Genomic DNA, 18963 nt, shown 5'->3' with positions numbered 1-18963 from the left:
TATGCCACATATTCTGGTGTCACCTGTAAACTTACTAAACATGCCTCCTAAATTCACATCCAAATCATTTCCATAAATTATGAAAAGCAGTGGACCCAGCACCGCAATCCTTATGGCACACTGCTGGTCACAGGTCTCCAGTCAGAAAAGCAACCCTCTACCGCCAGCCTCTGTCTCCTACCTTCAAGCCAGCACTTCTTACATCATGCCTTTGCTGGGAAGCCTGATCTTTTTGACCCTGCCATAGAAGTGGGGCCAAAATGTGGAAAGAATGCATTATTTTTTCCAGGCAAATGACATTGTGGCAAATGAAAAGCAACAAGTAATTCTCCTGGCAACTTGTGGAGCCACAGTTTTTTCTGTTATTAGGCTCCTAACTTTCCCTGAGACACCAGACACCAAAACTACCCAGAATTGACAAACATGATTAGAGTCATTGAGACGTACAGCATGAAAACAGACCCTTCGGTCCAACCCGTCCATGCCAATCGGATATCCCAACCCAATCTAGTCCCACCTGCCAGCACCCGGCCCATATCCCACCAAACCCTTCCTATTCATATACCCATCCAAATGCCTCTTAAATGTTGCAATTGTACCAGCCTCCACCACTTCCTCTGGCAGGTCATTCAATACACGTACCACCCTCTGCGTGAAAGAGTTGCCCTGTAGGTCTCTTTTATATCTTTCCCCTCTCACCCTAAACCTATGCCCTCTAGTTCTGGACTCCCTGACCCCAGAGAAAATACTTTGCCTAAATACCCTCTCCATGTCCCTTATAATTTTGTAAACCTCTATAAGGTCACTCCTCAACCTCCAACACTCCGGGGAAAACAGCCCCAGCCTGTTCAGCCTCTCACTATAACTCAAATCCTCCAACCCTGGCAACATCCTTGTAAATCTTTTCTGAACCCTTTCAAATTTCACAACATCTTTCCGATAGGAATGAGATCAGAATTGCACGCAATATTCCAACAGTGGCCTAACCATTGTCCTGTACAGCTGCAACATGACCTCCCAACTCCTGTACTCAATACTCTGACCAATAAAGGAAAACATAACAAACACCTTCTTCACTATCCTATCTATCTATGACTCCACTTTCAAGGAGCTATGGACCTGCACTCCAAGGTCTCTTTGTTCAGCCACACTCCCTAGGATCTTACCATTAAGTGTATAAGTCCTGCTAAGATTTGCTTTCCCAAAATGCAGCACCTCGCATTTATCTGAATTAAACTCCATCTGCCATTTCTCAGCCCATTGGCCCATCTGGTGCAGATCCTGTTGTAATCTAAGGTAACCCTCTTCGCTGTCCATAACACCTCCAATTTTGGTGTCATCTGCAAACTTACTAACTGTACCTCTTATGCTCGCAACCAAATCATTTATATAAATGACAAAAAGTAGAGGACCCAGCACCGATCCTTGTGGCACTCCACTGGTCACAGGCCTCCAGTCTGAAAAACAACCGTCCACCACCGCCCTCTGTCTTCTACCTTTGAGCAAGTTCTGTATCCAAATGGCTAGTTCTCCCTGTATTCCATGAGATCTAACCTTGCTAATCAGTTTCCCATGGGGAACCTTGTCGAACGCCTTACTGAAGTCCATATAGATCACATCTACTTCTCTGCCCTCATCAATCCTTTTTGTTACTTCTTCAAAAAACTCAATCAAGTTTGTGAGACATGATTTCCCACACACAAAGCCATGTTGACTAGCCCTAATCTGTCCTTGCCTTTCCAAATACATGTATGTCCTGTCTCTCAGGATTCCCTCCAACAACTTGCCCACCACCGAGGTCAGGCTCACTAGTCTATAGTTCCCTGGCTTGTCTTTACTGCTCTTCTTAAACAGTGGCACCACGTTTGCCAACCTCCAGTCTTCTGGCACCTCACCTGTGACTATCGATGATACAAATACCTATGTAAGAGGCCCAGCAATCACTTCTCTAGCTTCCCACAGAGTTCTCAGGTACACCTGATCAGGTCCTGGGGATTATCCACCTTTACCCGTTTCAAGACATCCCGCACTTCCTCCTCTGTAATCTGGACATTTTGCAATGTCACCATCTATTTCCCTAGAGTCCATGTCTTCCATATCCTTTTCCACAGTAAATACTGATGCAAAATATTCGTTTAGTATCTCCCCCATTTTCTGCAGCTCCACACAAAGGCCACCTTGCTGATCTTTGATGGTCCCTATGCTCTCCCTAGTTACCGTTTTGTCCTTAATATATTTGTAAAAACCCTTTGGATTCTCCTTAATTCTATTTGCCAAAGCTACCTCATGTCCCCGTTTTGCCCTCCTGATTTCCCTCTTAAGTATACTCCTACGTCCTTTATACTCTTCTAAGGATTCACTCAATCTATCCTGTCTATATCTGACATATGCTTCCTTCTTTATCTTAACCAAACCCTCAATTTCTTTCGTCATCCAGCATTCCATATACCTACCAACCTTTCCTTTCACCCTGACAGGAATATACTTTCTCTGGATTCTTGTTATCTCATTTCTGAAGGCTTCTCATTTTCCAGCCGTTCCTTTACCTGCGAACATCTGCCTCCAATCAACTTTCGAAAGTTCTTGCCTAATTGGCCTTTCTCCAATTTAGAACTTCAACTTTTAGATCTGGTCTTTCCTTTTCCATCACTATTTTAAAACGAATAGAATTATGGTCGCTGGCCCCAAAGTGCTTCCCCACTGACACCTCAGTCACCTGCCCTGCCTTATTTCCCAAGAGTAGGTCAAGTTTTGCACCTTCTCTAGTAGGTACATCCATATACTGAATCAGAATATTGTCTTGTATGCACTTAATTCCTCTCCATCTAAACCTTTAATACTATGGCAGTCCCAGTCCATGTTTGGAAAATTAAAATCCACTACCATAACTACCCTATTATTCTTGCAGATAGCTGAAATCTCCTTACAAGTTTGTTTCTCAATTTCCCTCTGACTATTAGGGGGTCTATAATACAATCCCAATAAAGTGATCATCTCTTTCTTATTTATCAGTTCCACCCAAGTAACTTCCCTGGATGTATTTCCAGCTGTAATGCTATCCCTTATCAAAAATGCCAGTCCCCCTCCTCTCTTGCCTCCCTTTCTATCCTTCCTGTAGCATTTGTATCCTGGAACATTAAGCTGCCAGTCCTGCCCATCCCTGAGCCATGTTTCTGTAATTGCTATGATATCCCAGTCCCATGTTCCTAACCATGCCCTGAGTTCATCTGCCTTCCCTGTTAGGCCCCTTGCATTGAAATAAATGCAGTTTAATTTATTAGTCCTACCTTGTCCCTGCCTGCCCTGACAGTTTGACTCACTTCTGTTCTCAACTGTACCAGTCTCAGATTGATCTCTTTCCTCACTATCTCCCTGGGTCCCACCCCCCACCCCTTACTAGTTTAAATCCTCCCGTGCAGTTCTAGCAAATTTCCCTGCCAGTATATTAGTCCCCTTCCAATTTAGGTGAAATCCGTCCTTCTTGTATAGGTCACTTCTACCCCAAAGGAGATCCCAATGATCCAAAAATGTGAATACTTCTCCCTTACACTAGCTCTTCAGCCATGCATTCATCTGCTCTATCCTCCTATTCCTGCCCTCACTGGCTCGTAGCACTGGGAGTAATCCAGATATTACTACCCTTGAGAACCTCCTTTTTAAATTTCTGCCTAACTCTCCGTAATCTCCCTTCAGAATCTCAATCCTTTCCCTTCCTGTATTGTTGGTTCGAATGTGGACAATGGCCTCTTGCTGGCCCCTCTCCCCCATGAGAACATTCTGCACCCTCTCTGAGACATCCTTGATCCTGGCACCAGGGAAACAACACACCGTTCTGCTTTTTCTCTGCTGGCCACAGAAATGTCTATCTGTACCTCAGACTACAGAATCCCCTAACACAAGTGATTTCTTCGAAGCCGACGTACCCCTCATTGCATTAGAGCCAGTCTCAATATCAGAAACTTGGCTGTTCGTGCTACGTTCCCCTGAGAATCCATCACCCCCTACATTTTCCAAAACAGCACACCTGTTTGAAATGGGTATATCCACAAAAGACTCCTGCCCTAGATGCCTACCTCTCTGACCCTTCCTGGAGTTAACCCACCTATGTGACTGTATCTGAGACTTTCCCCCTTTCCTATAACTGCCATCCATTACATACTGTTGCTGTTGTAAATTCCTCATCACTTCTAACTGTCTCTCCAACCGATCCATTTGATCTGATAAGATTTGCATCCAACAGCATTTATGGCAAATATAATCCACAGTAACCCGTAAACTCTCTTTAAACTCCCACATCTGACAAGAAGTACATATCACTGCAAAGGCCATTTTTGCTCCTTCACAATCTATGTACCCAGAAAATAACACCGTCTTATTCCTTTACAAAACACTGCACCAGATTAAATCAATAGTTATGACCCCAAGCCTCTAATTTTGAGATGCCATTGCTTTTACTCAGCAATTCGAGAACCAGGGGAATCCGTACCAAATGTTTGACTAGATTAAGATGACTGTCAGAGACATGTAATTTTGGTTCGACCCTTAATGAGATGCTTAGAGACCATTCGGTATGTGGGATTAATGATTTAAATATGCAACGTCATCTACTAGCTGAAGCCCAGCTGGAATTCAAACAGACTCTACAACTGGCTTTATCACTGGAAAATGTGGCAAGTGGAGCATATGGGTTGCAGGGTATTCCAGTGGAAGTGGACCCCTTGCCAGTCCGACTAAACTTGGGGAATACCATTTGAGAGCAGGCAATTGTATTGCCTCACTATGGACATTTCCTAAACAGAGGGACTGTAGGTCAGCTCACAGCAAAACCCCAAAACAAAGCAAAGCCTTGGTCAAACGTTTAAAATTTTCTTCAGGATCCTGACCAGCAAACTATTGAAGTTGCAGCTGGTAGGCAGACTTGAGACAGCTAAAGAGCCCAACTAGACCTAAATTGAGTAAGATATATCATAGGCCTACATCTGGTTTAGAACAGTTAAGATGCCAATAACTTCCAAATCAGTACCAATCAAAATAAATGTCTGGATAAATGATCACCCAGCTCTAATCTTTGAGTATAGTAGTATTGATGTCACGAGTGTTGAGGTTATACAGGACATTGGTGAGGCCTCTTCTGGAGTACAGTTCTGGTTGCCCTGTTATAGGAAGGATATTATTAAGCTGGAGACGGTTAAGAAAAGATTCACCATGATGTTCTGGGAATGGAGGGTTTGAAATATAAAAATAGATTGGAAAGGCTGGGACCTATTTCACTGGAGGGTAGGAGGTTGAGGGGTGACCTCATTGAGGTTTTTAAAATCACAAGGAACATAGATGAGGTGAAGGACAAGGGTATTTTCCTTAGAGTTGGGGGAGTTCAAAACTAGGGGGCATATTTTTAAGATTAAGAGGAGAAAGATTTGTAAAAGCTGTGAGGGGCAACTTTTTTACATAAAGTGGTTCATGTGTGGACTGAACTGCCAGGTAAGTGGTGAATGCAATTTTGTTACAACAAGGTTCCCCATGGGAGACTGGTTAGCAAGGTTAGAGCTCATGGAATACAGGGAGAACTGGCCGTTTGGATACAGAACTGGCTCAAAGGTAGAATTCAGAGGGTAGTGGTAGAGGATTGCTTTTCAGACTGGAGGCTTGTGACCAGTGGAGTGCCACAAGGATTGGTGCTGGGTCCACTACTTTTCATCATTTATATAAATGATTTGGATGTGAACATAAGAAATATAGTTAGTAAGTTTGCAGATGACACCAAAATTGGAGGTGCAGTGGACAGAGAAGACGGTTACCGCAAAGTGCAATGGGACCTTGAAAAATTGGGCCAATGGGCTGAAGTGGGGCAGATGGAGTTTAATTTAGATAAATGTGAGGTGCTGACTTTTGGAAAAGCAAATCTTAGTAGGACTTATACACTTATTGGTAAGGTCCTGGAGAATTTTGCTGAAGAAAGAGACCTTGGAGTGCGGGTTCATAGTTTCTCGAAAGTAGAGTCGCAGATAGATAGGATAGTGAAGAAGGCATTTGATATGCTTTCCTTTGTTGGTCAGAGCATTAGTATAGAAGTTGGGAGGTTCGCAGCTGTACAGAACACTGGTTAGGCCACTTTTGGAATATTGCATGCATTTCTGGTCTCCTTCCTATCAGAAGGATGTTGTGAAACTTGAAAGGATTCAGAAAAGATTTACAAGGATGTTGGAGGATTTGAGCTATTGAGAGAGGCTGAATAGGCTGGGGCTGTTTTCCTTGGAGCATTGGAGACTGATGGGTGACCTTATAGAGGTTTATAGTATCATGGGGAACATGGATAGGATAAATAGAGAAAGTCCTTTTCCCTGAGGTAGGGGTGTCCAGAACTAGAGGGCATAGGTTTAGGGTTAGAGGGGAAAGCTATAAAAGAGACCTGAGGACCAACCTTTTCACCCAGAGGGTGGTACATGTATGGAATGAGCTGCCAGAGGAAGTGGTGCAGGCTGGTCCAATGGCAACATTTAAAAGGCATTGGATGGGTATATGAATAGGAACGTTTTGGAGGGATGTGGGCTAAGTGCTGGCAAATGGAACTAGATTAGGTTAGGATATCTGGTCGGCATGGACGTGTTGGACCAAAGGGTCTGTTTCCATGCTGTATATCTCTGTGACTCTATTTAAAAGACATTTGGATAAGTTCATGTGTAGGAAAGGTTTGGCACGATATGGTCCAGGCACAAGCAGGTGGGGCTGGTTTAGTTTGGGATGATGGTCAGCATGGACTGGATGGACTGAAGAATCTGTTTCCATATTGCATGACTCGATGATTCCAATGGAGGTTGATACCACGGTGGCCATATCAATGATTGCAGATGGGTTTTTAACAAAATTTGCTTTGGACCCCAACCCATAAATTTGTGCTAGACCTGAGCTTGGCTGAGAACCTATTACAGATTAAGGGTACAACTTAGGTTCCTGTCTCTTATGAATGGCAACTGATTAAATTCAGATTGTAGTAAAATGCTTGGGTCCAAGCTTGTTGGGGCAAAATTGGCTTGCAGGAGATTCACCAAGATGGTCTGAACATTTTTCAACTAGAACGTGGCTGCCAAATGAAGTCCGAAATAAATACCTGGAAGTCTTCCAGGAAGGTCTAAGGACTATCAGAAGAGTCAAGGCCACTTTGATGTTGACGAGCAAGCAATTCCACGATTCTGCAAGGCCCGCCCAGTGCCATTTGTCTTATGGGCAAAAGTAGAAGCAGAAATCAGAAGACTGGAAAGTGAAGGAATCGTCAAACCAGTCCAATTTGTGGAATGGGCAGCACCAATCATACTGAGAAAGAAAGGTTGGCAGTCCTGTTTGGAATCAGCAAGTTCCAGCAATACATTTATGGATGAAAATTTGTGATAATAATTGACCACAAACCCCTATTGGTCTGCTTAAAGAGGACAAGGCAGTGCTGCCCATAGCTTCGGGCTGCATTCAGCGGTGGACTGTAACACAAGTGCTTATAATTATAAGTTAAAACACCATCTGGGATGCTGAGTACTGAATGTGGATGCATTGAGCTGCCTCCCATTAGCAGATATACTACTGGTGGCATCCCCAATGGAAGATTTTGTAATGGTCTTAATTTTTTGGACGCAGTCCCAGTCACAGATGACAATGTCAGACTTTGGACACAGTCCTTTCAAAACTGAAACAGCTAGTGGTGATGGTGGAAACCAAACCGCTGTCACAACTAAAATTGAAACCTTTTTGGACCTGGAGAGACCAGTAGGGGATGTCATGTTATGGGGAGCAAGAGTGATTGTCCCAAGCAAACGTTGTCACCAAATACTGGCTGAACTCCACAAGGGTCATCCAGGGGTCTCCAAAATGAAGATATTGGCGAGAGGTTTGTCTGGTTGCCAAGCTTGAATGCAGACATAGCTGTGTTGGTGGTGTAGTGCCATCAAGGACAAAAATTACCACCAGCAACTCCCCTACGTCTGTGAGAATGGCTGGGTAAACCTTGGTTTACCTCGGTTGCACACTGACTATTCAGGTCCTTTCATGGGCTCAAATTTCTTAGTCATTGCAGACTGCCATTCAAAGTGGAATCCATTCCTCACACATGGAGATGACGAAAAAAAGGAAATGCACACATCTTTTTCAATACATGAATTCCAGGAAGTGTTGGTCACAGATAATAAGCCATCATTGACCACCAGGTAATTTGGGTATTTCCTAAATTTGAATGGGAATCCACATTTAAGGACAGCTCCATACCACCCATCATCCAATGGCCTGCCAGAAAGTGTCATCCAAAATTTGAAAGCAGTCTGAAAGAAATAGCCTACAACCTTAGTTGATACCAAGCTGTCATGGTTCCTATTTGATTTTAGGACCACACCTCATACAGCTGCAGGGATAGCATGGCAGAGTTGCTAATAGGCGGAAGATTCTGCACCAGGTTAAGTCTGATCTTCCTGGACCTGAAGGTGGGGGTTGGGGGAGGGTGCAAACATTGAAACAGCATCAGGATTGTCAATGTCAAACACAATACTTCACCAAGCAAGAGAGACATTTTGATACAGAGGACGACCTTTGGTGTAAGAACCACGGAAATGTCCTCGCATGCAAGAGGCATGGTGGATGTGAGATCAGGATCAGTGATGTATAAAGTTTGGGTAGGTGCGGTGGTCCTGAACAAGCACATGGACCATGTGAAAGCCTCTAATTCGAAAACGGTGCATGAGCAAAATGTGTCGTGCTCCTCTGAACATTGGAACAGCTATCGGAGCTCATGAGTTAATCTTTTCCATCAAACATTGACAAGTCTTGTGAATCAGAGATGGACATGATGGATGTATCCACCTCAACACCTTTGTAGAAGAAGAAACTGAAATTCTACCAAGGCGCTCCTGGTGCAAGAGATGAGCTCCCACGTGTGACACACCACTTGCGTCAGACAACAAGTTGGAGGAACCTGACCTGGTGCTAAAATGCCACAGGAGGCTCTCCAAGAAAAAGGAGCAACCTCTGTCCTCGAACTCAGATAAAAAGAGGAGTGTCAGAGATTCTGGCACTTTGACAGCTGACTCTGAAGAGGCAATGCTAGAGTCAAGGACTTTTCTCATATGCAAATAAGGGGGGACTTGGTGACAGGATACCAGCCTCTCTGGGATGCTATTTCACCACCAACCTGAAAAAGAATCCCTTACCCTGTTCACTGTTTCCTGCAAATGAGCCAATATTCTATCCATGTGGAATCTCCAACCCTGTGGGCTCTAATTTTATGACTTAATGTCTTGTGAGATACCCTGTCAAATGCCTTCTGGAAACCCAAATACAACACATCCACTGGATCCCCTCTATCCACTCTGGTTGAGACTTCCTTGAAAAAAATTCTAATTACTTAATTAGACATGATTTCTCTTCCATGAAGCCATGCTGATTCTGATTTTCCAAATGTTCTGCTATTCCTTTCTTAATACCTGATACCAATATTTTTCCAACAATTTTTGTTAGGCTAATCAGCCTATAGTTACCTGCTTTCTGCCTCCCTCTCATTTTGAATAGGGGTGCCACATTAGCAGTTTTTCTATCCTCTGGTATTTCCCCAGAATGCAATGATTTTTGGAAAATTGCAACCAATGCATCAAGTATTCCTGTAGCTACCTCTTTTAGGATCCTAGGATGCAATTCTATGACTTCCACAGATTCATGACTCTTTGAGAGAAGTAATGTCTCCTCATCTCTGTTTTAAATCTATTACCCCTTATCCTAAAATTATGACCTCTTATTCTATGTAGATTGCCCCACATGAGGAAACATCCTCTCTATGTCATCATCACTGAACAAGCAACACAGGAGGTCAAACAAAGATCAATGAATGTTGGAAGTCTGAAACAAAAGCAGAAATTGCAAGGGAAACTCAGCAGGTCTGAAAGTATCTTTGGAGAGAAAGCAGAATCCTCTTCTGAAGGAGGGCCCCTCGACCCAATACATTAACTCTTCTTTCTCTCCGCAGATCAGAACTATTAGTTTCAGTGAGTCATGTACAGGCATATATCTACAGACAAGATATTCTTTTGTCAAAAGGTCATTCTAAAGTTTGAGTTTTTATCCTTTTAGTGACCTTTTATCCTTTTAAGGCCCTAGATATTCTTCACTAATTGCAACAATATAATTAAATCCAGATTACTAATTTGAATAAACCGTGCAATTTGTAATGATGGCATCCAATGATCTGTCAAACAGGAATACTCAACACAACAGTATGGGCCAAATGTATAATACAGTATAACCCTATCTAGTCCAGAAATCTTTTGTTTAGATTAGATTCCCTACAGTGTGGAAACAGGCCCTTTGGCCCAACAAGTGCACCACTATGGGCAATTAGCATGGCCAATCCACCTGACCTGTACGTCTTTGGATTGTGGGAAGAAACCGGAGCACCCAGATGAAACCCATGCAGACACGGGGAGACTGTATAAACTCCACACAGTCACCCAAGGCTGGAATTGAACCCGGGTCTCTGACACTTTGAGGCTGCCGTGCTAACCACTGAGTCACCATAAATGATCCATTGCAGAAACCCCCCTGTCAACAAACCTAGGTTCATCATAGAATCCCTATGGTCCACACTGATCCTCCAAATGATATCCCATTCCCTTACATGACTAATGCACCTAGCCTACACAACCCTGAATAATATGGGCAATTTAGCAAGGCCAATCCACCTAACCCACACATCTTTGTGACACAGGGAGAATGTGCAAACTCCACACCGACAGGACCCAAGGCTCGATTGGAACCCGTGTCTTTGGTGCTGTGAGGTAGCAGTACTAACCACTGAGCTACCATGTCTCCAAAACATCAGTTGTCCAAACTTTATGGTCAGATCCAGCAACTCATGGCTCACACATTTGTGGTTCAACAATCTGACATCATTCCATAATACAAAAAAATTGCCAGACTTGGTCCCAAGTATTCCAAATGGAGACCTCACAGTGTGTTATGAACTTTTATTTATGGTTCGTTTTAGCAAAAACCATGTGCTCATATGTGCAGGTTTCTTAATAGTTAAGCAAATTAATTTGAGACCATTAGATATGCAACATACTGTCAAATTTTATTTTTGACCCTCTTCGTTACCATCTTGCTGTCGCTTCATATTGACAAATACTGAAATTATATTTATTACTAAATGGGATAATGGATTATGTTGAATTTAGTGTCACTTAATAAGATCATCTATCCAAAATGTTTGCACAAGTTTGAATTTCCTATGTTAACTTAAGTTGCTTGATTCATGTGAGTAGATAATTTTAATTTGGCGTGAGAAAATGACTTTGAATGATCAATTTATGATGCAGATTTGTGACAAATGAGGAGAGTACCTAGCCAAAATAGAAAATAGCTCATTTTGTTTTTTGCTTTAAAAGCTAAATAAGTATAAATGTCATTTTAACACAAAGCATTTGCAAGCACAGAGTAATTCAATGATCAGATCTTTGTTGATGAGATACTTATTTGGATTGGTTTCTCTATAGCAGTGCAAATGAAGAGCATATTTTTGTTAAGTTTAGTTTAATACAAATGCATTAAAAATGTTATCCAAACCAATGAAAAATGTTGCTAAATTGATGTTGTTGTCATTTTTATACCTTTCCCTTCTTGCTAATATAATGAAAAGCTGTTGCTGTAAAATGTCCTAATCAACATTGAAAATTTATAGAAGTAAAATGATCAGTTCCATGTGGAATAAGTACTAATGTGATGCCAATTATGTTTATTAATAATATAATTTATGATGCTGCTGTTAATTGAAAAATGCTTTAAAATATTATCAGCATTTTGAGGCAGCATTAATATTTACTGGACAATGTAAGTTGTAATTTATTAAATTTACTGAGCGATATATTCTCCAATTTATTGAAGTGGAACAACAAATTCATTAGTCTTCTGTTTGTAGTACTTACCATTGCACATTCCTTATGTCTTCCAGAGTCATGCACACAGGTTTCATGCCCGGGTACCTCCATGTGTGTGATAGATCAAACCCACAGTGCACACTGCGTGATGTGCAGAGTGATGCCTTGTCCAGAGCCATTATCGTTTGAACAAGCACTTTGTGGGAACAATGGTATTACCTATCATAGTGTGTGCCATCTGAGACGTGCTACTTGCTTACTGGGAAAATCCATTGGTGTTGCTCACTATGGGAGATGCAATGGTAAGTTACACAAGTCCGATAAACTTTCTCACCTCAAAAGCAGTGTTTGAAAATTGTACTGCAATTTGGTACATTAAAACGTAATACAGTGTTGACTTTATATACGTATTGGGTGATATTATGATGTAGCAATCAGTATACATTGCTCCTGTTTGTCAGATATAAAATGGATGGAAAGCACATTCTTTTAGCAGAAGTACATCCTGTACTTAATTCATTTTAGCAATTGTCAAATTCATCACACACACTTCCACCCCAAATCCTTAGACAAACGGTCATCTCGTGATAAATGTAGCTGTCAGACTAAAAAGCTCAGCTAATTTGAAACTTTATGGAATTATTTTTTTGGAATATCTTATTTTCGAATGTATTTTATTCTCCTTTATCATGAACATTAGGAAGAGTTTAAAAGAATTCTCTTGCAGATGTCAGTGGGAAACAAAACAAATTTAACTTGGAAATCCTAAGTCCATGTATAGCATTTTAAAGTATTCCAGTGCAGCAATCATTAGTAGAAAATAATGAAAACAGAAAATATTGGAAATACCTTGTCAATCTGGCACAGTCAGAGAGAAGCAGAATTGATCATTCAAGATGGTGTATTTTTATCAGTTATGACAGCTCATGTACTCATGGAAAGATATTGCTCTAGTTACTATATATGATCATTTTGAACATGCAAATGATGTGGAGTGGGGAACCTTCCAATTATACACCTCTCACAATGAATTAAAATTGGAAATGGAAAGCAAGAGAAATGTGTAAAGGGCAGCTGATCAATATTGACTGATTTTATGATATTGCATGGAGTTAAAATAACTTCTCCTGAAATTTGCTTCAGCCTAAATAGCTACAGTGAATTGTACCCTCTGTTAGCTCATAGCTGTAATCTTCTATGCATCTAGAAAGGTGTTGAAGAAACTTTGATATCTTTGTGTTCATTTGTTTTTGTCTATGCAATTCAGCACTGTACTAATTTGATGGGTTTTCTTTTGCAGCTTCAGCAGAAGGGATCAAGCAAAAAGGAGACAATCAAGATAATACGGTGTTTTCGAAACTTCTCCTTGGATGGTAGTTTATAATGAATCAAGAAGTTACAAGCAGAGAAAGAAAAGACATTGGGGCAAAGATTCCTCTGGGCATTAGAGTAGTGCCTGTACTATGTGAGCACTAATACATAAGTCATTTGAACTTTTAGTGCCATCAAAATATCCACTCACTCCTTCCTTTCACTTATGTGACTGATTTGTCATCACATGTTAATGCATAGACTAGGCCTCAAGACTTTTCACTTCCAAGGGCTCACTGAGGCACAACTAAAATTGCTTGTGCACAGATATTCATGTTAGTTTTAATGCATAACCTTTTAATTATAAGAATTGGTGCTAAAATGGCTGAGTACTGTTTGAGATTCAGCAGCAGTTATTATAAAACATGAATGATTCAGGAGTGTTTCTGTGCACACTGCAACATGGACTTTGCATCAAGTGTGACACGGATAGCATAACAGAGGAAGAGCAAAAGCAAATGTCTTGGGAGGTTCAAGAGTATCACAACTTTGTATTGCCATGTCATCACTGTACAGAAGATCATTACTGGCACATGCTGAGCAGAAACATTAGCATCACCCATGCCATTTTATAGAATTAGGCCTGCAATCTAGCAACAATCTACAGTGCATTGTTACTTATTGTTAAATCTTGCAAATTCTTTTTCAACGAATACTTGATTAGCCAGCTTTGTAGTTCACTTGTGAATTGAAGAGATCATGGGTGGCCTGTTTCACAATACAAATGCCATTTATCTGGATGCAGCACTAGTAGCTTTTCTTAACAAACATGTGGCATCTCATACTATAAGGTTCATGTCGCCATTTATCCAATAACATTTGGCTAATAAGCAGAAGTGGGTAAATTATGATCACATACAATCTTTCTGATGCCTTAATGTTAAGTCAGCCTTGTTATTCAAAGGTTCTGCCTGCAATCCTTAAAGCACTTTGCTTTTTAATTAAGTTACAACATATGTATAAAAGGATAGTGTGCCACTTTGCTCTAACGTTGTATCTCATGCACACTGAGAATGGCCTTATGGTCTGACAGAAATAAGGAAGAGGGTCTTAGTGTGTAGTGTCTTTAGGACAATCATTTTATAGAGTCATAGCGATGTACAGCAAGAAAACAGACTCTTCGATCCAATTCATCCAGGCCAACCAGATATCCTAAATTAATCTAGTCCCATTTGCCAGCATTTAGCCCATATCCATCTAAACCCTTCCTATTCATATACCCATCCGGATGCCTTTTAAATGTTGTAATTGTCCACTTCTTCTGACAGTTCATTCCATAGATGCACCACACTCTGAGTGAAAAAGCTGCCCCTTAGGTCTCTTACAAATTTTTCCCCTCTCAATTTAAACCTATATCCTTTAGTTTTGGACTCCCTTACCCTTGGGAAAAACCCTGACTATTCAACTTATCCATGCCCCTCATAGTTTTGAAGACTTCTTTGAAACTAACTCAAATATACTTGTTCCTGCAATGTTTTGCTATATATTTTCATGGTCTAGAGGCCCATGATGCTAAAGGACTGAAAATAACTCAAATTGCCCACCTAAACCTATGCTGCTAGGTGGCCTTTGTTATTTAGAATCCAAGTCCAGGTATCCATTGCTTGTTGTGAGAATCGACAATCACATTTATATAAAATTAATCCCTTAACATGGTTGTGTGAATTGTAGCTGCTCACATACTGGAGGTAACCTGTGGACACAAATTGAAGCAACAACATTCATGAGAGATGATTCCACAGTACGTGGGGTTTCCATACAGATATTATGAATGTTGCTTGCTATCCATGGCATTTCTGTTTCCAGTATAGAATAGAATGGTAGACTTGCCAACTATGCCCTACTTGGCATTCCTAGTGTTTTGCAGGGACACAAGAGACAAGAATGTACATACAATTCTTGCTTTTGCAACACTTTATATTTTATAGCCAGCTCCATGAGATTAGAATCACAGAGGAACATAGTTATATTATTTGCTATCTATCTGTTGGACCTCCACCCAGTAATTGGATATGTTTGATTCAATCATGATTAACCCTGTTCCATGTTGAAATAAACAAAAACAAAATACTGTGGCTGCCAAAGATCTGAAAGAGAAACAAGAAGTGATGGAAAATTCAGCAAATCTAGAAGTATCTGTGAAGAAAGAAACAAAGTTAATGTTTTGACTCCAATGTGATTCCTCAGAGAAGTAATTCACTGTTTCTAGTGCTGTTGATAATGAAGAATAAGGAAATTTGTAAATTTTCTTTCTCCAGGAATTGAGGTCTTTTATTCACAGGTGTATGCAACTCCTGAATGCTCAATGAGACTTCCACACTTGAAAAGAATGAGCTTTATAAAATCAATGTCTCAGACCTATCTCAAACCCAACATTCTTGTACAGTGCACCACTAGACAATGTCAATAGATATCACAGTGCAAATTCTTTAGGTTTTAACTGCTGAATATCAGATGTTTTGTTGGATTTTAAATGATCAAATGTGATGATACAACCTGGGACTTGGTTGCCTTTTTCAGTTCAGGCATCTTTCAGAGATAGAATTTGGAAACTATATGAGAATGGCGAAAAAATCTTCAAACAATCTAATAGAGTGCTCAAACATATGTATGATACAGAAAAAAATCTCTCATTCATGGAACCTATTCAAAAATTCTAAATCCTCTTGTGTTCAATTTGTTAGAAAAAAACTAACTTCTCAACAATAACAACAGCAAAGACAGCAATTTCTAAAATTGCCTTCTTGAACTGTCAATCAAAATGTGAACTCTGTCCCCAATCTTCCGCACAGACCCCCAAAACCACCATCACATTTATGCTTTGAAATACTTCTGAAGCTTTTGAAACTGAGCCAAGCATTCTTAATAATCTCTGCTGGAAAAACAGCCCTTGGGAAATGTAAAAGTGAACTCAATTGAATCATCAGAAACAGATAGTGATGTTTTCTTTTTACAAATGCACACCAGATAACTTGTCAACCAAAGCGGTCCTGGCCTGTTGTCTTTTTTTAAACTCTGACAGTTTCAACTTGTTTTTCTCTACCTTTAAAGAGTCAATGATGTAATAATGTAAGATGATAAGATGTAAAGACCCCTTATTTGACATTCTGGAGATAAATAGATTCCACTTCACAAATTTGTGACTTGACACTGTGGGTTAAGGCCTATAAAATAGTGAAAATGGAGTCTGTTTGAACTTACATCTAATTTCAAATGACCCTGGTGGCCTTTCTCCTGTGTTATTGACACCATTTCCTGTCCTCTTTCCCCTGAAGACAATAATGAGATCTGTTGGAAATGAGGGTGAGCTTCCATATCTCAGTCCTGCTTTTCATTTGCAAATGTCTCTGGTGTCAGCTCAACTCTGCAAAAATCCACGCTTCCATGTCTGCTGTGTAAGTTGCAGATCTGGCCAGGAGTCTGTAACCTGTTGTAACCATTAACAATCTGTTATAATCTCAAGGCCATTTTATGTGAATAGGAATTTAAGATCTCATCTCCCAACCTAGATGAATACTGCTACTTGCATGATGCATGCTTGGGTTGTCAGTGTGTGCCATTTAGTCCCCTTAAATGCCAATTTAGATCATTCACAGTTACTTCAGCATCATAATTGCAAATTTTGTTTTCTGATAAACTTTCAACTATGCATCCAGTGGTTCATTCTTTCATAATCCTTTCTGACTAAGTCTGTGCTTTCTCATGAATCCAGGGCAACAAATAGAAGACTTATCATATTCTTAGTGCACTAAGAGGAATTTCAACCTTGTTGTGTTTATATTGTACATACTCATACTATATATTTATTGTAAGAAAAACAATGAAGAAAATACTCCATTTTATTTATACCCTATTATTGTTTGTCATATCCATCTGATGTAATTATAATTATTTTTCTCAAAGTTTACTACTTTTCAAACACATTTCTAATTGTAAAAATCGCGTTTTCGTAATATACCACAGTATTGTTAAGCCATTTCAACCCTTAAACCATCTACATTTGGAATATATTATCAGTTATGTAAGGTGAAAGGTGTATATACTAATGAACACGTTGGAGTTGAAATTGCATTGTGTGCCAATGGTTGATAAAATTCTTTCATAAACTGATCAATATGGTCACTTAAATTGTAAGCAGACAGATTTAAATGAATGATATTGCAGGTCATATCACACAGTGCATTTTAACCCACTTCATTGTAGTAATCTCCAAACCAACTTAAGTATTTTGTCATAACAATGAATTTTGTATTTTAATATGCCTATGTTATCTTCATTTTGTAAAAGAACAGGTTCTACTTTGTGAGAATTATTGTCTAAAATTTTACATCAAATATCATTGGAATGAAATCATGCTTACCTAAAATTTCTTTGTTTGCTAATTTGTTAAGTATGAACAGTTTGTTCAGAATAACACCCTCATGCTTCTGCTAAACTGTTGGAGAAATTTTTTAATGCAAAAATATAAATGTACTAATAACATAATGGGAGAGTTGTCCCCATATCATAAACATTAATGTTCAAGGACAAAAATTATTTCAATAGATGATTTTTTGCATTAAAATTGTCACATACATCTTTTAGAATGTAAAGTTTGCCAATATGAAGAGTAGAGTTTAGATTTTCTATTGTACCTTTTTACCTCTTTGTTGGACTTCTAATCCCAACTAATGAAGATTTATGCTTAAAAATATTGTTGCAAAAATTGGACATTGTAGTTTACAATGAATGCAGAATATTATCACATGGAATAGATCTATGCTTATGAAACAGTATGAGGAGAATGGACTTTCTTTTTACCTTGTATTACTTTTGGTCATCACAAATAAATACTATCTGTATGCAATTGTCATTGTGAAACTTTCTAAACTCTTGGTTCTGTTACCCGTTCTAAAAGATACAAACTTTTAAAAAGCTTTGTAAATACATTGCTTTAACATGAAACCATTCTGACAGCGAGCATACAATTTTCAGAAATGTACCTTTCTTAATGGCCACTATCGTTTAAGATGAAGTTTCCCATCACTATCCAGCTAATTCTGTTCACTCCCCATTAAATAATTGTGCACTGGTCATGGAAAAGACTTTGTGGTATGGTGATTCATGTGTAAGAGAGTGAACTGCAACACTAACCAAGTTGTTCTGTTGTTACTGGCATCATCCCTGCAATGTGGAAGATTTCCCAGATATGTCCCATTCAGAAGAAAATGGAAGATAAACTCACATCTGGCCAAATGACACTCAGTCCATCTTTTCTCAAACATAGTAACATGATGGAAGGAGCAATTAACTGATAAAATGATATGTTCACTGATGCTCATTTTTGTTTAAGTCAGAATACTGCAGATCAGCCTTGATCAAAGCATGGATGCAACAGCTGAGTCTCAAAAGATATTAATGAGTTTTGAGAAGTTTGTAGCTCAGGTTGAGGTTCTGGATGTAGGTTTGCTCACTGATCTGGAAGGTTTGTTTTCAGACATTTCATCACCATACTATCACATAATCAGTGAGCTTCCGGATGAAGCACTGGTGGTATGGCCCGCTTTCTATTTATGTGTTTAGGTTTCCTTGTGTTGGTGATGTCATTTCCTGTGATGACATCATTTTATGTTTCTTTTTCTCGGGGGTGGTAAATTGGATCCAAGTCAATGTGTTTGTTGATAGAGTTCCAATTGGAATGCCATGCTTCGAA

General features: G+C 39.8%; 1 protein-coding gene across 1 annotated transcript in view; it reads left to right on the top strand.

The window, feature by feature from the left end:
• The window catches only part of fstl3 (follistatin-like 3 (secreted glycoprotein)), a 41430-nt gene extending 23313 nt beyond the window's left edge, over window positions 1-18117 (top strand). Inside the window, exons 4-5 of the mRNA XM_072594185.1 lie at window positions 11975-12202; window positions 13201-18117. Of these exons, the coding sequence (XP_072450286.1) occupies window positions 11975-12202; window positions 13201-13277 (305 nt within the window). The 3' untranslated portion in view covers window positions 13278-18117. The remainder of the gene's footprint in view (window positions 1-11974; window positions 12203-13200) is intronic.
• The last annotated feature ends 846 nt before the right edge of the window (window positions 18118-18963 follow it).

Source organism: Chiloscyllium punctatum, chromosome 24 (assembly GCF_047496795.1).
Source record: "Chiloscyllium punctatum isolate Juve2018m chromosome 24, sChiPun1.3, whole genome shotgun sequence".
Lineage (NCBI taxonomy): Eukaryota > Metazoa > Chordata > Chondrichthyes > Orectolobiformes > Hemiscylliidae > Chiloscyllium > Chiloscyllium punctatum.
This window is presented reverse-complemented; position numbering and strand designations above follow the sequence as displayed.